This window comes from Bufo gargarizans, chromosome 10 (assembly GCF_014858855.1).
Source record: "Bufo gargarizans isolate SCDJY-AF-19 chromosome 10, ASM1485885v1, whole genome shotgun sequence".
NCBI classification, from domain to species: Eukaryota; Metazoa; Chordata; class Amphibia; order Anura; family Bufonidae; genus Bufo; species Bufo gargarizans.
The window spans coordinates 111,225,529-111,248,222 of NC_058089.1; the positions used below are offsets into that span (position 1 = coordinate 111,225,529).

Below are 22,694 nucleotides of genomic sequence, written 5' to 3' on the forward strand. Positions count from 1 at the left end.
ATGCCGAGACCAGGCGTGCACCATTCTCGATTCCTCTCCGCTGCACAGTCAGGTTCCTGTATAGACAAGGAGAAGGTTTAGGAGCCCCTGAAATGTAGCATCCATAAGGAAGACTGATGTTTGAAGTTTCAGCTTTTTTGGTTTCCATCGTTGGCCCGGCTTCTCGTCCCCTGTGGTTATCTGCCGTCCTTGATCCATTTTCAGCCCTTTGTCGTCTCAGATTCTGCGGTTATTATTGCATTTTCTAGTGTTTCGATGCTGCTTTCGACTGATTTCTTTTGTAGAGCAGGGTTATTTTTTTTTTAGTTATTATAAAAAGTGACTAAAAGCTGAAAGTAAAGGATTACTCATAGAGAAGCCATTATCCCATGATGAATCACGTGCAAAGGAGGGGAGTGTTCACTTTTAATTACTCAGTGTATAACTGTGGGGAATATCTTTAGATTTAAGGTGTTTTTTGGGGGGGGATTCGAGATGTTTAACGTCTTATAGATTTGTCTACAAGAAAATAATTGACGAGCGTGTGTGCCGTGCGCCCGTATTGCGTACCGCAAACAGCTGATCCGCAATATACGGGCACCGGCCGTGTGCACTCCGTATCACGGATGCGGACGCATTGACTTGAATGGGTCTGCAGTCCGCAAGATAGATGGAGCGGTGTGTAGCTGAGGCATGGATAAGAAGCCCACGGCAGCACTACGAAGCCTCCACAACGCAAAAATATCTTGCAGATCGCAGACCCAATCAAGTGAATGGGTCCGCATCCGCAAACGGCATGCACTTGGCCGGTACCTGTGCATTGCGGACCGCTATTCATGCTCCGCACAACGGGCAAGGGTCACATACGTTTGTGTGTACGAGCCGTAACAAAATGCATGTCAAACCTGCAACCCCAAAAATAAAAAAATATTTTGTGGCCTTTTTTGAACAGTTTTAAAAAACTGCCATGAAAAACTCCTCTGTGTGAAGGAAGCCTAAGGGTACGGACACGGGGTCAGATTTCTGGGTGCAGTTTCGGAAGCCAAAATCAGGAGCGGATCAATAAAAGCTGAAAAATTATTTAAAGACAGATAGGAATTCTCCTCTTATTTTATATTTGTTTATTCACTCCTGGTTTTGGCTTCCAAAACTGCACGCAAAACCTAAATGTGTGTCCGTACCCTTAGGCCCCTTTCACATGAGCGAGTTTTTCTCGCGGGTGCAATGCGTGACGTGAACTCGTAGTACCCACACTGAATCCTGGCCCATTCATTTCAAACTGACTGAACTTGCTTGCAAAATGGTGTGAGTTTCCCTGAATGGAGTGGCAGACATGCATGCAATGGAGAGCATGGGCCGCCGATCTCGTGATTAGCGCTCAGACCCTCGCAGATAAGATGCTTATTCCCTAACCTGTGGCTAGGAGATAAGTAGCCCTAGTGGGATAACCCCTTTTATGTTGATGGTCCTTATCTATTAGCAAAAATTAGATCCTTTGAGTATCTGTGGAGGACCCAGCAGGGTGTAATGCTTTATTTCTCCTGTGGCGGTGCTGCAGGGAAATTGAGCAGTTTCTGCCGGATACCCTGATTGATGACAGATGATCGCTGGAGGTCCCAGTGGCAGGACACCCTGTAATCAGTTTATTGGTAAGAGATCAATAACTGGACGATCTCCTTAGTATAGAACATCGAGGAGACAATTTATCGGCTATATTCTAGAGCCGCTTCTGCGGCTGGTCACCATTGTAGTACTTTGTATTAGTATTCTGTATATACTGTTATAGACTTGGAGCGTATCAGTATTGTGATGATTACTATTGTCCGCTCGATAGCAGCCCAGACATCGAATTCAATATGAAGCCGGTGATTTTCTGCAAAGTAGAGATTATTTATATATTACTTCCCCCACGAAGGACAATCAGGTAACAATCTCTAAATGCTACAAGCAAGAATTATGCTGTCGGATTGAATATCACCCAGCCCGATATCATATCATTCACCAGACAAGAGTTCTGCCGCTAATGAGATGTAAATCGCAGGTAATTACCGACACTTAGGGCCGTTAGATTCTCAAAGTGATAAGACCAAGATTTCAATTGAAGTCTTGGGAACAATAGATCTGAAACCGTGTCACTAAGAATTCTGAATCTGAAAGTGACAAAAGAAAAAAACACCGAACATCTAGAGGAACGTGCAAAGATACCCCCCCAATGCCTTTGTCAGGTCTTGATGTTCCTGAGCTCAGGGAGAATCCATAACTTGTACTTCTACCCTTTTGATATGTAAGCTTTGATAGTTTTTGGTGTGCAAAGCATGCACACTACAGCCTGCAGCTCAGAGAGTTACAGAGAGTAAGCATTAAAGGGGTTCACCAATTAACAGCATTTAATGTACGATCACTGGGGGTTCTGACCACTGGGCCTCACCATGCCAATCGCAAGAATGGAGGTGCCATGGTCCTCCATGTAAATGTGTGACCACCACTCCATTGACCTTTGTAGGATTGATGGAGATAGCTGAGCGCTGTACTCGGCAGTAGCATGGGAGTGAATGGTGCAGTGGTCACACGTGCACCCCATGTCCATTCACACAGGGGACTCAGGGACCTACATTCTCATGATCGGTGTGGGAATGGAGGTAAACATTGTTAATGGGGAAAAACCTTTTTAATGCCAATAGTCACCAGTGGAATCCATCTAGAAAATAAAGAAGCCAAGAGGTTTCTTGGACCAAGTAGAAGAAATAACCCTAAATATGTCACTTCAGATGTAGCCCAGACGTCCTACATAGTCCCCCATTTTTCTCTATCCCCCTGCTCTTCCTGTAATCTGAGGAAGTGAATTTCAAAATTCAATGTATAATTCATATTTTTTATCAGGACAAAGCTGTGACTCCAGATGTTTAGGAGATATGAGATTTGGGTGTCAAGAACAACACAGAAGGTTTGCAAGCTACAACCAGCATTCAGCTAACACTATGGCCACCATAGCTACAGTGCCCCCCTCTCTTTTCTTACACCAGTTTTCTAATTCTAAACAACCCCTTTAAGTCAAGTGTATATCCCCCAGGGAAGTCAGACATGAATATTACAGGTCTGCTACATTATCTCACTCTTGTCATGTCTTGAGGCATTGCTGTAATGACAACTTTACTTATACTGAAAGTAGCCACCTCCTCAAGGCTCAAATACTGACCTGTCCTGGTGGTCTAAGATATGAAATCAGCCAATGGGAGCATCATCCTCTTGCTGGTTCCTTGGAGCCTCTTGAGTGTTTGGATATTTTTTCCACTCTATCGGTGCAGATCCTCCGATGCTCTCATTCTGTCACTACACTCATGCATTTCATATATCAGTGTCACTTCCTGACCTTGCACACCAGGCGACTATGCCAACGAATCCTTGACATTAGCTCCTCGCGGCTCACAAGCTGCTTGTCATTCTCTTTTGTCTTTAACTCTGTACTGCTTTCTGAAAGAATTAGCATCTACTCATGAAAGGATGGCAGGAAATAGCCACAGTTCTCATAAGGAGTGTGATGTCCTGTGTACTTATTTTTGACAGACAAGGGTAAGCAAGTTATGTACGAGGGTGTCTTATAAATGACATTTTTGTAGATGAACTGGTAGAACAAGACTTGGGAGATCCTTCAACATTGTTGTGTTAAGGCAAAGATGTCCCATGAAGGACCTTCTTGTAGATGAACAAGATATTGGATCCTTCAACACAGTTGTGTCAAGCCAAGAAGCTATGGTTCTCCTCACCTTCCTTCTCATCATGTCTGTTCATTTCCAGGTTTCACATGATTTTGCTATCAACTTCAACCCTGATGATGATGAATGTGAAGGTAAGGAATAAAAGTAACCCAAAACCACAATTACACTAAATTCAACAACTTCCACGAGTTCTTATTTTTTATGCAATATAAATGATAGCAGTAGCACATGCCCCTTAGAGAATGGTTGAGAAAGGCTACGAGAGGATGACAACTTTTGATCATATGACATTTAGAGGGAATAGAAAGTAGAAAAATAACATAATAGGTCCTTACCAAAAGGTCTATATAAAATGTCACTTATGCAAGATGTCACATCCGATATTTCTTTTGAATTATTTGTAGGTATTCAAGGCATAGTGGAATCATACCAGAATTGCCTCCCTAAAATTCAGCTGTATGGCCCTACAAATGTGTCACCTATCATATCCAGGGTGGCAAGGCTGGCAGCAGAAGAGGAGAGAACTAAAGAGGCTTCGGTGGGTGATAAGGCATAAATTCTGCAAAAATGATCAACCAATTCCAGCAAATGTCTGTATCGTCATCACATGTGTCTCTTGTTACAGAAATACTATATTCTGCTCATACTCACGGATGGAGTGGTAACAGATATGGCAGATACCAGAGAGGCTATCATGCGTGCATCCTACTTGCCTATGTCCATAATCATTGTGGGAGTTGGAAATGCAGACTTCACCGACATGCAGATTCTTGATGGGGATGATGGAATTCTGAGAGCACCCAAAGGGGAACCAGTTCTCCGAGACATCGTCCAGTTTGTTCCATTTAGAGAATTCAAAAATGTAAGTTTTTTATGGCCTTTAAACATAATAGAACATCATATAACCTTCTGTCATGTAGTATCACCTGTTTTTTCCTGAGGCCCACTGGAACACTAAGGGTTTGTCCACCACGGATATTCTACTGCAGATATTGCCGTGAATTCATGGCAAGATCCGTGATGTGTCCTAGCAGATTTTTTTCTAAGATTTGTTGAAATCTCATCCACCGCTCAGCTGCTACTACTATAAGGCTATGTTCACACGCGATAACTTCATACCAGATTTGAATGGGGGCTAATATGTGTGTGGATTGGCGGCAGTTTGAGCTGCAAATCCATGGCAAACATCCAAGGGTCAGCACAGTCCACATTGTATTGAACATATCTTGGCATGCTGCAGACTTTCTGGCCACATATTCGGATGGAAAACCTGCAGCATAACCGGCATGTATATACATACCTAGATCATTTACACCCTAAGAACCTGTCTACCTGCAAGGACCTACTGCCTGCCCCTGAGGACATGATTCCTACCGCTAAAATCTTACCGATACCATTCTGCCAAATAATTTTTATGTTTATGTTATTTTCATGCTAAAGGGGTTGTGCCATCCACTGCTTCCCACTCTAAAGTCTTCTTGGACAGTTTTTTATTTTATTTACCCCATTTGGAGTTTTCTCTTATCCCCCATGTTTCCTGGTTTGCCATTTGACTGTTGTCCAATCATGTCTTATGGCAATGAGATGTGTGCTGACATCAGCAGATCATGTGATACTAATCACCCCCCTTGTAGTTACCAATGAGACTTCCTACGTCCTACTTTATAAGGCTCCAAAGAAGGACATAACCAACAGCAACTGAAAATCGAAACTGGTTTGTCACAGTGTGCAGTAGCAGTTTTGATAAATTGTGGTATTTGGGAGAAGTGATATCACAACAATATCTGTTGGGTGGGATACATTTATATCAGAGGCAGAACCTCTTTAAGAGTTCCAGTGGTTGGTTCGTTGAAAATTAGGACGATATAAAGTTTGCTGCACATTTAAAAATTTTCTGCTAAGATAAGAAGACTACCACTTCCCAAAATCCATAGAGGAATGGTAGTAAATGATTCTCTCAACCATCATTTTTGTATTTCAGGCTTCACCGGCTGCCTTGGCAAAATGTGTCCTGGCTGAAGTGCCCAAACAAGTAGTAGAGTACTACAGCTACAAAGTCTTCCCTCCCCGCTGCCCACAGGAAGATTCTCCAGACTCTGCTCTTAATTCTCCTCAATGAGTCCAGTCCTCTGCTGTCCTAAGCAACATCCCCCGATCCTTCATTGGAAAGATGATAAAGCTTGTACTTCTCAATAAACCAACCATCGTTCAATGCCATCCGATGGACCAGACAGACCTCCCACCGATTACTGCAGTTGCTGATGGAATAACCCTAGTCATTACCCTATCAGTGCAGGACAATGATTATTATGGACACATAATGCACTGGTTGACCTTATCTTTTGGAAGAGCCACCATCTACTATACTTAGTGTTCTGATTATATTTGGGAAGACTTTGGTCCTTCTCTCTGAATGTAGAAAATACTTCATAAGGACTGGTGGGAAAAGTCTTCTAGACACTAGATTGTTGTTGTGGGACCTATAGCATCTTCATCTACATTTCGATACATATTATGGGAGGTGCTGTAATATTCAGTTTTGTGATTGGAGCTTCTATTATCCAGCACTTAGGCCACCATTACTGTTCCACCACATCACCACATTTGAGGTCAAGCAGTGAATAATCTGGCGACATCGTCTTCTTTTCTTAGTTTATGTTGTGAGGCTTTTTGTAGGCAGAAGTCACAGTGGAATTCTGTTCATCCGGCAAATTTCCGTCTTCTAGTTTTATTCTTCTAGGGAAAGATCTGACATAGCAGAGCGTATTCCTTTTGAAAAGCAAGCCTTTTATATGCTCGACGTAACACTTCATTAGTGCTTATTTTACATGTTTTTTTTATATCGGTGGAGTCATAGACTGAAGGGCCCGTAGAAATCTGAGTTATCAGGCACATGGTGGCTCATTAAAATTATCTACAAAGGGATCTCTTGGGGTCTCTTTGGCTTGCATGAGCACACAAGTCTATGTGACTTCACTTTTGATATCTGTCAGATTAACACATCTAATAGCAAGTCTGGGGGAGTGTTGCAAGGAAAGGAAAAGCTTGAGGAGTCTCTGAAGCCATTTGCTGAAGACTCTGCTGGAACTTGATGTGAGGTGTGTGGATGAATGGTAAGGAGACCTCTCGCTATGCTTCTCATACACCTTTCAGCCTTGACCTTTCCAAAATGAAAGCCAATGACAAGTGGATCTTCCTTAACATTTTTTCAAAAACAATTCATGTTCCGTTATTCTGACAGTAACGGGCGAGGAATATCCTCCGTTCCATATCCTTGCGAGTAGAGCCGATTTTATGCGTTTGTAACTTTCAGCCCCATTTTTTTATAAGGAACCCAATCCAGTTTTACAGATTTACAGCGTGTCACTTTATGATGGGTGTAAAATCCAAAATTAACTAAAGTGAAACGTGAAAATTTCAGAGGAGATTGATCAGAAAGATAAAGTAATGTATATTATAGATGATAGACATGCAGAATACACATATACAGATATATCTATGTATCCATTTATTTATTAATGTTCAAGCCAACAATAGGTTATACTGAGGACTGTCTCAGGCTATGAGATGCATTGACTCTTCCTATTGTTTCGCGTTTTCAATGCATGTACAGTTATCCGCTCGTATTGTAGCAGTTAGAAGGGCCCATGTTTGCACCTCTATACTACATGTTGGCGCTTTTGTGAGGTCTGCATGCGTCTCGTATTTGTGTCCTGGAAGAAAACATAACTGCTCCAATAAAGTATTCTGTTCTCTCTCTTCAAGCCTGGTCTACTTTCCTTGGTGTTTGCAATCTCCAATGGTCAGGTGTCACGGATGTTGTAGGGGAGAACACTAAAGGACAACAAGAAGGAAGGGAAAAGACACTAGGCCGCACCGCTAGGGAAGGAAAAGGGTCACCACCTATAAAACCCTGCTCCTGGCCCTAACTCCTATCCGTATGGGCACCTCTCGATAGTAGAGATGCCCATACACAGGAACCTAGAAAACCCTAGTGGCCCTCAGTTGCCCTAATAGTAATGAGCGGGCAGAGACAACCCGCTCCTTCCCTGGTGAAGGAACCAGCGTCTCGCTGAGGCCTAGTAAACAACAAAGGTGGGGGGGAATACAAAACACAACAAGCAGAACACTTAACTTCTGAGGCTGATGGATAATGGACGAACAGGACTCCACCATGAACCACACGCCAGCTCTTCCAAAAAACAAATGAAGCTATCCAGAGCAAGGAGTGATGGGTAAAGTCAGACTAAATAGGGGGAGGTGAAGGTCACATGATCCACACCTGAACAAGAGGTGTGGACATACCAGCAAAACACAGACAACGTGAAACCAAAAGAGGCTGTCAGATCACTAATGTGCAGATATTCTTTCAGACCTTCTCAAACCTGTCACCGGCGTGACATCAGGTTTCTACTGATGGCTTATCATGGCTTTCTCCATTTACTTTACACAAGTGGTCACTGAGGTCGGGCCCCTGTTCACTGACAGATGACTAAAATCTGGGGGAGGGGGCACAGGGCCTTATCACATACTGTACATATCCACTGGTTAACTTTTAGATCAGTGGGGGTCGCACTGTTGGGAACACGGATCCTGTGTTTGAATGCAGTGCTAGTTGGGCATGCACACTGCTTCTCCATTCAGACCTAGTTCGGTACCCTCTGGCAGTCCCATAGAAATGAATGGAGAGGCAGCATGCATGCTCAGCCACTGCTCCATATGGGGTACATGGGACACAGGACCCCTCATCTCCTAATTGGTTGGGGTCCCAGTAGTGACATCCCCACTGATCTAACAGTTCCCCATTATTCAGTGCATATGGGAATGCTTGTAGTAGTTGGAATATCCTTGTAATCTAAAGAAATCTATGACTTAATCCCTTTAAAGCAGGGGGTGCACAACTCTTTTTGGTCTAAGGACTGGGATGCAGTTGAAACAATGGAAAAAAAAACTTACCTTACCTTTCCAGCCCCTTCCAATCCAGCACCAGGATGAAGATGTAGGCCTTAAAGCAGTAATATGCTCCCCCTTGATGCTTGCTCATGCCACTACACCCCATTGTAGTAGGAAAGCGGTCTTGTTCCACCCCCATCCAATCAATTGTAAGGGAGAAGAGCTATAAAGCTCCAAAGTGCATGCCGCCATATTCAATTATGTACAGCCCTGTAATATGGCTGCTATTGGGGATGCATGACCCCTCTGCTGTAGCTCTGCATGGCTATGACTTCACAAGGGGTTGGCTTCTGTCGGATTTGTGCAGAATACATCATGGCATGCTCCATCAGACTCTGGATGATGCAGAGAGTAGAGCAGAGAATTCTCAGAAGTCCATACGGACTCTGTCCATAGGGTCCTGCTGTGTGGATTACCTGTATAGGTACAGAACCCTTGGCGAGGGGGAGCCCTGTACATTTTTACACCACCCATAGATAACCATTATCAAGAGTTCCTAGCATTAAATCTCGTCTAAAGATCTGGTCTATATTGCTGCCGCTGTCATTCCAACTTGCATTATGATGGCCCAAATGGACTCTCCTCAGGTCATTAGTCCTGGTCTTTTCCCTGTTAAACATACGGCTGAAGTCCACATGCTTCGCGTACTCCACGTCAGCCTCCAGAAGTTCTGATGAGCACAATCATTACCATCATTGTAGCATTTATCCTTTGGTACTTAGCATCTGGTAGAACAAATTCCCCCTAGATGATATCTCGCCATATGTCATCGATGAGACTGTAATGTGCTCCTGCAGTTTTTAGCAAACTGTCTTCAACTAGGTGAAGGCATCAGCAAATCCAAGGCCTTGACACCGTTTTTTCACCCCTTCACTAAACATGTTGGCATAAACATGTGGCGATATGGACATCCTCGCCTGCAGCTAGACAAGCCTATGAGAGATGAATCCGTTTAGCGGTTTCTGTGGGTTTGTTTTTCACGCCAAGTTCTTGTCAGCAGTTTCCTCAGGCTCAGATTTCCCGATCGGAGACATCCTGTGATTATAAGCTGTGATCAGGCTCCAGTCTCCCTCCCTCCCTCCTGATCCTACAGAGATGTGCTAAGGGTTCTCCTCCTGCAGACTTCATGCACTAGACTCCTGCGTTTAGACGCTTGGTAGACACACGTATGCTGTATACTATATCCTGTCACCAAATATCTAGATCTAAAAATATATCTGTCTGCACATTGCGATGCAGCAGACCAGACTTCATTTGAAAAAACGGAAATCGTAGGTGTAGGTGCGAGAGGGGCAGAACTGGCAGCTGAACTGGGTCTTGGTTCCTGAGGATGCCCAGGTGTCCCACTAATATAAGAAGACACCAGTGTTACACCCGCCACATGGTAGTTTGGGGGGGGGGGGGGTTTCCAGAACCATAGCTTGACTCTTCTTCACCCAAGGCAAAGTGACTTGGCCAGAATCCAAGACACATGCACCGGTTGCTACTGCTTGCTATCCCTTTTTAGGCCTCTTTCACACTGGCGTGTGTGCCCCGTGGTCATGCTGCAGGCCGCAATGCACGAGCACAGTCCGTGGGGCAGCCGCAGCGGAGAGCGGACCTATTCACTTGAATGGGTCCGCGATCCGGCCGTTCCGCAAAAAGATAGAACATGTTCTATCTTTTTGCGAAACGGAAGTACGGGACGAAACCCCACGGAAGCACTCCGTAGTGCTTCCGTAGGGTTCCGTTCCGCACCATTCCGCATCTCCGGATTTGGGGACCCATTCAAGTGAATGGGTCCGCATCCGTGATGCGGAATGCCCACGGTACGGCACCTGTGTATTGCGAATCCGCAAATGCGGTCCGCAATACGGCAACGGGGCCCACACGCCAGTGTGAAAGAGGCCTTAGGGTGCATTCACATCACCGTTTGGCTTTCCGTTTTTCTGATCCGTCAGAAGAAGAAAGAGAGAATACAAAACAGGATCCTGTAAAAAAAAAAAAAAAACGGATCTTGTTGCATCAGTTGTCATCTGTTTGAACCATTTCCATTTGAGATCCGTTTTTTTAGACAGGAAAAAAAAAATACTGCATGCGGGACTTTTTTTATATCTAAAAAAAACGGATCTCAGACGGAAATAGCTTAAACGGATGACAACTGATGCAACAGGATCAGTTTTTTTTCCTCTATCTCTTCTTCTGACGGATCAGGAAAAAAACGGAAAGCTAAACGGTGAATGCACCCTTAAAGGGGCTTTCTAGGATTTAAAGTGTCACTAACTTTTCACACAACTTTTGATATGTTATAGAGACATATCAAAAGTTGTGATCGCTAGGGGTCTGAGTGCTGAGACCCCCACCGATCCCTAGAACAAAGGGAGAGAAGCGCACACATTTCGTGCTGTGTCACACATGCTCGTTTCCATCCTTCATTTGCTGCCAGCTTCAGCAGAAAGGACATGCCCCCTGAGTTGCCACCCTGAAATACATCTAGCAGCAATGAACCTGCAGATCTCCGGATCCATGCGAGGTACAAGGCTGGTTCTAAGTTTGTTACAAATAGATTGCCATGTATTATATGATATCTGATTTGCATTTTTGACATTACTGGTGGGATACGCAATTTAATGCGTGTCTTACATTTTCTACGTTCCCGACATGTATCAGCAAACAAATGCTAAATGGAGATTTCTGAGACGTCTCTGCCGCCGGCGGCTCAGATTTCATTTTACATTTTTATAGACCTTTCTTTATTTGCTGCAAAAAGTCATCTGCGCCCGAGAGCCTTTTGTGTCAGAGGTGTCAGTGACCTCCATTGTGGTGATTACATTGGGGGGATGATGCTGTACCAGCAGATTAGGGCTTTATTACTGGGTTGTGCGCTCCGCGTCTCTGTCCTCGGGACGCTCAGGAGAACCTTAGATTTAATTTAGATGGCTGCAGTGACTGGAAGTATGAGCGCGGCTGCTTGGGGTAAAGTAGGATTAGGAGACATGGGCTCTGGAAATCTAATAACGAAAGCATCTGGATAAAGACAAGAGCGCAAGTCGTGAGTGTGAACCAGGAGAAACATATACAGAGATCTAAGGGACCTACGTGCGCAGGGGTGCACCTAGCCTTTCTGCTGCCTGAGGCGAAAACTGAAATGGCGCGCCCCCTCCCCAAAGCCAATTTCTTAACCTAACCCCTTCGCTTCAGCCGCCCCCCATGTTACCCCTACCTGGTGCTGCCTGAGGCGATCGCCTCATTGGTGGTGCGCCCCTGTAGGACAGATTGCATTCTACACTTTAATATCTGCATGGCGTCATAAGACGCCCCCTTCCCATGGTTCTACTGAAGCGAATCTGGCTCAACATAGAACCTTGTGGTGATTAAACTTTGTTCTTAAAGGGGTTGTCCGGTCTAGGAGCTAACAACTCCTATGGTCCTAACATTTGCCCCTTAAAAAACAAAAAACACACTCATCTGTCTGCAGTCCCATCATGCCCTGTTTCTGGCCACTTCCGGTCCCGACAGGATCAGAAAGTGGCACAAATCCGTGACCAATTACAGACCTTAGTGGTCACATCTGCTTTAACGATACGTCTCAGCAGTGACATATCGTTCAAATACGTGACCACTGGGGCCTGTGGTGATAATGAGACTAAAAGAAGCAGATTTCACTCTGGTCACTGAGGTAGGATTACAATGAAAGATGACACCTCTATAATATATAGATAACCCAGGATCCAGCATTCAAAATATATAACGGTCACAGCTCAGCCCCTCACCCTCCCTGCACAATGACCCAGGTCACACAAGTCAATGAATCATCTCCAGGCTATAGGCTCCTAGGGGTCATGTGACTGCTGCAACTCTTTATGCAGAGAAGATAGAATGGGGGGAAAAATCTGAAAATAAAAACATATTCGAAAAAAACGGATATGGATCACTACTTGGTTTTAATTAGTGAAAAATACAGGTCATACATTCCCTATAACTTGGTTGGATTCCAGTGGGCCCCACAGTCTGTATCTGTGGCTCCGGAGATATAAGTATTGCACTGACAGTAATACAGCAGACACATATAGGAAACCATATTTCACATCTATGGGCAACTTCAAAGACTGATCAGTTCAGGACCACAGTATGAACGCAACGTAGACGTGACTTAAAAATAAAGCCCTATAGCCATGTAAAGGAGGGCTCCGGGGACTCCGCTTCTATCCGTTCTTCTAAGAACAGGAGCTGCTGCACTTTGTAGGAGGGATCAGGATGCAGCTTCATGACTTGAGGTTCGCGCAGAGTCTCGTCTTCTATCTCCACAGTGTCCGGATCCTGCTGGTTGCAGACTTGTTTCCAGTAATTGTAAACTTCCAGAAAGGCGTCTTCTCCCAGCAGCCGAACACATTCCCTGAGCACAAAAACCAATATTCAGCATGACCAGACCTAAAATTTACAATAAGATATAAATGGGGAACATGGTTGGGCCAGGACTTGGGGCCAATATACACTACCTCATATTTGTGTTGCCTCAGATCTCCTAAGGCAACCATTTCTTAAAGTTTAAAGGGGTTGTGAAAGAATGGTTTTTTTTTGGGCAACCCCCCCTCCCCCCTCCATACCTGCATTACTTACCTGCATCCCATTGCTGGCTCCCTGCTCCTTCTCCTTCCAGCCTGTGATGCTCTGCTATGCTCCCTTAATGTCAACATCCGGTTTGACATCGCCGCAGCCTATCACTGGCCGTGGCGTAGACTAGATGTCCTTCCATCATATGACAATTTGTCATGACGTAAGGGGAACCAGTCACCGCCGCAGCCAATGATTGGCTGTGGCAGTCAAACCAAATGTTGCCAGCAGAGCATCCCAGGCTGGGAGGAGAAGGAGCAGGGAGCCAGGACCTGGATGCAGGTAAGTAAACTTCCCTTTAGAGGTCTGGTCAAGTGGAAGGGTTTGCCAAAACTTCCCTCCATTCTTTCGTAAACCCTTTAAGGCTACATGGTGTCTTAAGATTGCAATGTCAAAATGGTAACTTATGATAGTTGATTGTGGTCACCATGAAATCCAGCAGGTTTGGATTTTGCAGAATGTCATGTCGTGGTAACTTGCAGGTTGCAACCATATTGACTATCATTAGTTGTGATGTAGCAGCAGAACATTGTGGTCTTATGTAGGGGATGATCGCTGCAGATCCAACTTCTCTACTCCCTCAGTCATCAGGAAAGCTGCATCTGCATTACATGATGTCCATTCAAGTGAACGGCTGATCATTCAATGCATGGATGGGCCAGGTTCACCGAAGCTGTTCTCTGTTTTAGCTCATGGGGGTCCTGAGTGGGGGAACGCCTTTTATAATATTTATGTGTCCCAATAGAGCATATGGACAGATGTTGCCTTCATAAGACAACCCCTTTAATCTGAGGTGAAGGTGGATGAAAAATATTAATTTGAGCATAGTTGTCTCTATATCCGCTAACTAAAATATATGTCTTCTCCTGTTAAGTTTTAATTTCCCTCATGGGCACAATTGTATTTTTTAGTCCATGAAAACCTCTGCATTTTAGGTAGTCCCACTCCTGCACCGCGGTGGTGGTGATAACTCATCTGATTTATTCAGTAACACAATGCTATTTTAATGACACCATATGTCTACTGCGATATGTTCTACTCCAGGGGTGAGAAAATGTAGTCACCCCTGCTGCTCGGCTGATTCACACGTCCAATGCCCCCTAAATGAAGAAAGATTTTCTTTGGTTTCCCTAAATCCTGGAAATATTTGTATTAAGCTGCGCCACCCTGCAATTAAATTGTGGCTACTTTGACTGTGCTGTTCTGCAACTAAAGACTGCGCCACTGATTCCACAACTAGATTGTAGCTGCCCTGACTTCACTGCCCTGCAAGTAGGTCATAGCTGCTCTGACTTCACTGTCCTGCAACTTGTCTAGGTGGGGAGTGGGGGAAACCCCCCACCATATAATGGGAACTGTTACTAGGCCAGACAACAATGAAGGGAGCAGGCCACAACCTACAGCCGCCGTAATCCTGACCCTGATCTCCTGACCGCATGAGCAAACCCTGAAGGTGGGAGGGCTCATGCACTAGAACCTGGATCCTGCTGACCCTGACGATCCCTGGCATAGGGGTCAAAAATAGGAGACAACTGGTTTCTCAGGGACTAAGACGAACCGGAGTCTCCAGCTGCCTAGTAACAGGTGGAAAGGAAAGGACCATATGCAGCATCTGGATCGGCAGGTAAGAACACCGGAAAACTCACTTACCTGCCGCTGCCACCACGACTGGAACCCGAGCATAAGTACAGGTGCCCACACACCAAACAGGACACCGTAACAGACAACACACACACACAGGTATCCAGCACTCCTGCAATTGGCGTCACAAACAAAAACTATAGACTATTATACTCATATCCTGACCCACTGCATAATTGGTATCCATGTAACTGCATCCACGGTCCGGCTCATTGCATCTGGACCCCATGCCGCAAGGAGCACGGCAGCCCCAGGCAGCACTGCATACAGACTAATGGTTTACCCCTCCGGGAAACCAGCCCCCTTATGGAGGTATCAACATACCGGGTGACGTATAGCATACATGTAGGGACTAACACCAACAAAAACCCAGACATGTAACAACCAACGAAACGCTTAACACACCCAGAACATAAACCCACACCACACATACAACAAGTAAGGGTAAAAGGTACATGGAGGTTACATAAGGGAGGACAATTTATGTTCCATAAGGTGGCCCTCAAGGACTGGGCTGGAACACCCAGGCAAGGAGCAAAGCTCCAACACCAAGCAAGGCTGTAGTACAACTGCACCCAGCCAGCAAACCACAGGTTTATATCAAGCTTGCGGCCACACAAACGAAACACCTTAATCCCCACTAGCCAGAAGATTAACCCCTTGCTCACCAAATAGCAGGGAGGCACACCTTAAAGGGGAAGTGCACGTGCAAACCACAAACTACACGTTGCCCCTGGCAAAGGCAACCGCGTCACGGTCAAACACCAATATGACCATGACACAACTAGATCATAGCTGTCCTGACTTCACTGCCCTGCAACTAGATCGTAGCTGTCCTGACGTCACTGCCCTGCAACCTAGATCATAGCTGTCCTGACTTCACTGCCCTGCAACTAGATCGTAGCTGTCCTGACTTCACTGCCCTGCAACCAGATCGTAGCTGTCCTGACTTCACTGCCCTGCAACTAGATCGTAGCTGTCCTGACGTCACTGCCCTGCAACCTAGATCGTAGCTGACCTGACTTCACTGCCCTGCAACTAGATCGTAGCTGTCCTGACTTCACTGCCCTGCAACTAGATCGTAGCTGTCCTGACTTCACTGCCCTGCAACTAGATTGTAGCTGTCCTGACGTCACTGCCCTGCAACCTAGATCGTAGCTGACCTGACTTCACTGCCCTGCAACTAGATCGTAGCTGTCCTGACTTCACTGCCCTGCAACTAGATCGTAGCTGTCCTGACGTCACTGCCCTGCAACCTAGATCGTAGCTGACCTGACTTCACTGCCCTGCAACTAGATCGTAGCTGTCCTGACTTCACTGCCCTGCAACTAGATCGTAGCTGTCCTGACGTCACTGCCCTGCAACCTAGATCGTAGCTGACCTGACTTCACTGCTTTGCAACTAGATCGTAGCTGCCCTGACTTCACTGCCCTGCAACTAGATCGTAGCTGTCCTGACTTCACTGCCCTGCAACTAGATCGTAGCTGTCCTGACTTCACTGCCCTGCAACTAGATCGTAGCTGTCCTGACTTCACTGCCCTGCAACCAGATCGTAGCTGTCCTGACTTCACTGCCCTGCAACTAGATCGTAGCTGTCCTGACTTCACTGCCCTGCAACCAGATCGTAGCTGTCCTGATTTCACTGCCCTGCAACTAGATCGTAGCTGTCCTGACTTCACTGCCCTGCAACTAGATTGTAGCTGTCCTGATTGAACCATCCTGCATCTAGATTGTAGCTGTCCTGACTGCACCATCCTGCAACTAAATTGTGGCTATTCTGACTGTGCCACCCTGTAACTAGATGGTAGCTGTCCGGACGACACCATCCTGCAAATAGGTTTTAGCTTTCCTGACTGCACCACCCTGCAACTAGATTGTAGCTGCCCTTATTGCACCATCCTGCATGTAGATTGTAACTGTAACTGTCCTGAATGCACCACCCTGCAACTAGATTGTAGCTGACCTGACTGCACCATCCTGCAACTAAATTTTGGCTATTCTGACTGTGCCATCCTTTAACTAGATTGTAGCTGACCTGACGGCACCATCCTGCAACTAGATTGCAGCTGTCCTGACTGTGCCATCCTGCAACTTGCTTGTAGCTATGAAGACCATGCTATCTTGCAACTAGCATGTGACTGTCCTGATTACACCATCCTGCAACCAGATTGTAGCTGATTTGATGTGTTTCGGCTCAGACTAGAGCCAAAACGCATCACATGTATATCATAATGTGGCAGTACACTGCAACTTGGTGAGTGGCGGTCTTTTCTTCTCAATTGAGCCTAATGGATGCGACTGTCACTTGCTCTTGTAGCCAGTCCATATGTGCTGTAGGTTCTGTAACTATAAAATGGTTTACATTGCCTTTTATCACTTATGATGAATAAATTGCTCTTGAGCAAAAGCTCAACTAAGGCCAAAAAATACAGATGGGATGCAATAGACTTTGGATGCATGAAGCATAAGTGTAATGGCATTAGGGCAGGGTGTGGGTGATTGCACAGAAAGAGTGGATTACTGAGTGCAAATGTTGGCTGATGCCACAGTTTTAATGACTAGTATTAGAGATCGTTGACCCTTTCTGACACGTAAAATGGACACATGGACAACTTCTCAAATGCTTGGTGATCCGAGAAATGCATCTATTATATCCAAACGCCTAGTCTTGCGCATAATATATTTCCCTTTCATAGATTCTTACAGAGACGATATTTAAAGCTGGATTAGGAATTTTGTGTAGTGCTCTCTAAGGGATGTCCAGATCCAGGGGGCCTTACTCCACCTTCTCCCATGCAGTGCTATAATATACACCTTTAAAGAGGTTGTCTGAGATAAAAGATCTGCAGATAGACTTACGCTGACGAGAGAAATACACAGAACATAAGTGAGAGGAGGTAAGTGAAAGAGGTAAGACAAGTACCAGTACAAGATACATCAAAGAAACAAGAAAAAAAAAACGTAAAAGAGAGGTAAACACAGTCAACCCAAGAAACGAGAAAATAGGCTAAAAAGTTAAAGAGAACCCGTCCAGTAGAAGACGAGAAGTAAAAACCTGTGCTCGTAAATGTGACAAGGAGAGGAAACACGTTGTGTGAAAACAACAGATGGCGCACCCTCTGGTCTAGCGGAGCCATCCAGGGTGACATACGGGATGGTTAACAGTGGCAGATTTACGCTGACTCATTACACAAGTCACTAATCTCATGAGAAATACTGGGCTGTGAAACGCGTTAGCTGAAACGCGAAAAACAGGTATCGCTTGTGACACATTTCCCAATATTGAAGCAAAAAGTATTCCATGATTAAGAAGGTAGGTTACACCAATTTTCTTACTTGCAGATCTCCCCATCTCTATAACTCTAACATACTGTTTAATAAAGACACAATAATGCGCTCAGTTTGGGGGTTTATGCTCTTTATGGTCTCTGACAACCTGTAGCGGTCCAAGTGTTTGAGGGAGTTGCTGCGTTTTACAATCCCTTTCAGCTGAAAAGAAACAGGGACATTCATTAATCGGCTACAATGTGTTTAGGAATTCAGCAGTAAGTGTTCAGTTCTTCTGTAGGGCCTCTACACTGCATGGAGCCCATTGGAAATCGATGAGATGCACGGTCATGTATGGTCCTCCTGATGTACAGACAGAAAAGGCTGTTGTTTGCGCCCGCTCTCTAGTCTATAATTGACAGTGGTCCTACGTGAAGGACATCCCTCGGTTATATCAGAATAGACTATATAAATGGGTTTTCTAATAGTTATTCAGTCTTCAAAAGGACAAGTAATCTATGAAGACCCTCAACTTCAGGTCTGGTTACTGGAGGTGAGCAACCTGGATCTCCACAGAAGTGCTGGGGAATATTGCATATACCAGCAGACACACCATTTATGAAATGACTGGTGGTGGTGGCTTTGGGGGAGACTTATCAAAACTAGTGCAAGGGAAACGTTGCACCAATACTTTGTTTTAAACGGGGCTTCCACAGTCAGGCTTTGAGCTGGCCACACTGGTCAGAGGAACCTAAGGGACCCAGGTTTTCATCCTTAAAAGCACAGACGTCATGCACAACTTGAAGGTCCGCTTACACGTTTCAAGCCCCAAAGGGTCCTTTATCATGGCATGATTTTTGACACCAGACATAGTCATAGTTAAAATGATGCAACCCTTCAAGGTTTGAAATGAGTGCGTGTGCACAATGTTCGTGTTTTGTATGGATTTCTAATGAAGTCTTAGTTTTCAATCCTTTTAAAGAAGTGCTACTGTAGTAGAGCCTCCTCATGATTACTGTTTTCATCCTTAACCCTGGACTTCATTGCCGCTTAGTCCTCAGCTTGTTTCTGCAGAGCAGTTGCCGACTGGTGGAGCCAGTTGGGAAAGTGCAACCAAATGGAGCCGAGGGTCAACGCAGGAAAACAGCAGAGAACATTTTTCCAACACGTCCAACAATGACTGGCACAGGAAGGAAGAGTACCAGCTAGATTCTAATAGAATACCGGAACCCCCCGATTGGTGGAATGGATGAGGCCCCTGACTGTGCAGAGTGCTCATTTGCAGTACACCGGAGCGGTATCTGCAAATGGTTTGCCTTTAATGCTTATGCAATGTTATCTAACGCTTTGTATACTCCCACCAAAGCATTGTATAGTAGCGACAGGAGGTAACTATCTCTGGAACAGCCCTTTCCAGGAGGTTACTAGGTGGTGGTTGGCCCCACCCCTAGTTCTAGAGTGTTCTAGGGGAGCCTGAGGAGGGAGCAGGGAGAGGAAGGAAGCAACGTTCCTGTGCTTCTTCTCCATGGGCCTCAGGATTCTGAGATTAACAGATCTCTGTTTAATTGTTACAAAACCTACAGCAAGAGAGAAAAGACAGAAAGGAGAAAGTTCAGAAATCTGCATGGCCAAGCGACAAGAGTCAGTCAGTAAGTTAACCGCCGTTGAGGGCACGCAGACTTTACTACCCTGGAGGGATTACAATTAAAACACCCTACACACTACTTAGGGCTCATTCACACTACTGTATGGCCATCGTGCCCTTATTGCGGACTTCAAAATACGAAAAAAGATAGGACGTCCTATCTTTTGCAGAGCAGAAGCTCGGAAGCTCACGGAAACACTTGGAAGCCCTTCCGTGGGCTTTTGGGTCCATGCCTCCACACCGCAAAAGAAATGTCCTATCATTTGCTGTATTTTGCGGATCCTGGACCCATTCAAGTCAATGGGTCCGCACTGCAGCAAGTTCACACGACCGGTGCCAGTGCCTTGCAGACTGCTATTTGCAGTCCGCAGCACGGGGCGTCGCGACCATACAGTTGTGTGAATGAGTCCTTAAGGAATGACTTGGCCTGTCAACCTGTATACCACAGTGCACATTACAGGTATAACTGCAAATGTACTGTACATGTGCATCATCATGTTGAGAAACGATTCTTGAAACCACAAATGTTCTCTCTTTCTTTTCATTTTTTGCTGAGACAATGGAAATTATGCACAAATATCTCGCCTAAGATTAAACAATACAATTTTGATCCACTTTTGCGTGTGCACGGAACGTCTGGCTTATGCAAACGTCCAGTCGCCAACCATAGATTCTACTGAGAGAGACTTTAGCAAGACAGAGAGGAATGAGGGCCAACTGGCAAAGACATAAGAGGGAGGAGCGCTGGGAGGTAAGTACTGTATAGAGTAGTTGCCCATGGTTTGTCAAAATATGGCTGGTGAAAAGATCCGAGCAGGAAGCGGTTTCCATATGTAACAGATCGAGAGCCCCCTCGCACTGGCTTTGATAAATCTCTCCCAGTCTCTCTGCTGGAGGTTTTCTTGAACCTTTCTTGCAGATACGTCCACGTCGCCTCTGTCAGCATAAGAATGATAACGCAGGATGAGCGGAGCTGCTTCACGTTCCCCTGGGGAGTTTACACGGGGTATCCGTCATCCGATTCTGCTTACTGTCCTCGCACACCGGGAGCTCATAAGAAGAAAATCCACAAATGACTGTTTCCAGCCTCCCATATCCTGCACCCTACAAGTATCCGATTTCTGCAGCCGCTCTTCGTGTGGCCATTTCTTCTAGCAGCGGCCTTTGCTGACGTTCTTACTTCACGGCTCTTATTATAATCTCTCATCCCCGGTGATACGACTTATCACTTTATTACCAGCTCGAAGTGACTCACATAGAAATGTCCCACATATAAACCCACATTGACGCACTTCTGGGAACGCCGCCGCTCTGAACAATAGGAAGCTCTTACAATGGCTCTTCATGAGCTGACAATGGAAGCAGCCATCTTGCAAATACTACATCCAATTATCAGCATTTTGGATAAATTGCTATTAATCTCAAGAGTGGGCGACATGGAAGAACGAATGAGTTGTATTAATCACAGATTCCTTCCTGAAGATGCTTTGGCCAGAGGTGAATTTTATTCCGTAGCGTCAACACTAATGTTACAACCACCATTTCTGCGAGAGCTTCGCTTCTCTAAGGCCTCATGCACACGGCCGTAAGTGTTTTGCGGTCCACAAATCATTGATCCGCAAAAAAACAACAGTGTACATGTCACCTTTTTTTCCTCCATCTAGAGAAAAATTATATTCTTGTCTCCAAAACTTCTAGTTTTTTGGGGACTTATGGATACAGAAAGCACAGGGTGTGCTGTCTGCATCTTTTGCGGCCCTATTAAGATGAATGGGTCTGCATCCGATCCGCAAAACACATCGATCGGATGCGGACCATAACTGCATCCTTGTGCATGAGGCCTAATACAGAGCTCCAAATCCCCTGCTCTAGCTGCCATCAGCTACCACTAGGGGAAGGGGCTTAGGAGCTTAGTGTTTACCATTTGACTGTTGCAGTAATCTCTTCAGCTCCCCCTAGTGGCGGCTGCTGACAGTCAGAATTTTAAATCAAAGGCCATTAAAATAATTTCCTTCAGCCGGGGGCCATATTGTGATGGAGATTCATTCAGAAAACATTTTACCCACTGCACTGAACAGCGATATATAGGTCTTTTCTTCCATCGGGATTAAAGGCTGTATAGGACTTGGTTAAGAATTACAGGAACTGATCAGAGAATCATGGATTTTATATAAAGAGGTGAGTATATTGGTATAATAGGGGGTAGGACAAGGTTTGCAGGGATGGAGAAGAGCAGGAGGCAATAGATTTTAGTTGGCCTTCAGGTTATACCTAATCACCACCATTAGATCTTGGATTAAAAGGTTTTCTAAAGGTGTCCTTATGTGCCAAGCTGGAAAGATGATCTTGTAAAATTGCTGTATGTGCCGCTCTGGAGCAGAGTCAAGCTGGGTATGCCCCCCCGGTCCAGCTTAAGTGACGTCCCTGAGGAAAGAGGACTTCTATCTCAAACAACATTTGCAGTTGCTTCTAGATTTGGCGCATGCCTAGTGAGGCTGGGTGTCTGTCTGATGCTGGTATGTCCAGTATATCAGTACATTTACACATTGATGTAATGCTTCATTTCTCCTGTGGTGGCGCTGCAGGGGAACTAACAGACTCCTACCTCGGATCACTAGAGGTCCCAACAGCAGGAAACCAACTTTTTTCAAAAAGGGCTTGTTAAAAATGGGCAATCCCTTTAAATGTCTGATGGCTTTAATGCTGGAGGCCATGATCTACCACAACATGTACTTGAGCAGACCTAATGAGCCAATACTATGTCTGGGATGGGAGAGATTTTAAAACACCTATAATCTCTCCTGACATGTATTTTTTTAGTAATTACTTGCATTCCCCATGTGATAACAGTTATGGGGCATCTATTCTGATGACTCTATATTGTGCCATTCCTTTATTAT

General features: G+C 45.2%; 2 protein-coding genes across 2 annotated transcripts in view; one reads left to right on the forward strand and one right to left on the reverse strand.

Moving 5' to 3' along the window:
* Window positions 1-5,814, forward strand: part of CPNE7 (copine 7) — a 43,245-nt gene extending 37,431 nt beyond the window's left edge. The window contains exons 12-15 of the mRNA XM_044270128.1: window positions 3,775-3,826; window positions 4,100-4,233; window positions 4,321-4,557; window positions 5,677-5,814. Of these exons, the coding sequence (XP_044126063.1) occupies window positions 3,775-3,826; window positions 4,100-4,233; window positions 4,321-4,557; window positions 5,677-5,814 (561 nt within the window). The remainder of the gene's footprint in view (window positions 1-3,774; window positions 3,827-4,099; window positions 4,234-4,320; window positions 4,558-5,676) is intronic.
* Window positions 5,815-12,794: 6,980 nt separating this feature from the next.
* LOC122920828 (serine/threonine-protein kinase Nek11-like) overlaps window positions 12,795-22,694 on the reverse strand; it is a 202,856-nt gene continuing 192,956 nt past the window's right edge. Inside the window, exon 16 of the mRNA XM_044270580.1 lies at window positions 12,795-13,023. Coding sequence (XP_044126515.1) covers window positions 12,795-13,023 — 229 coding nt within the window. The remainder of the gene's footprint in view (window positions 13,024-22,694) is intronic.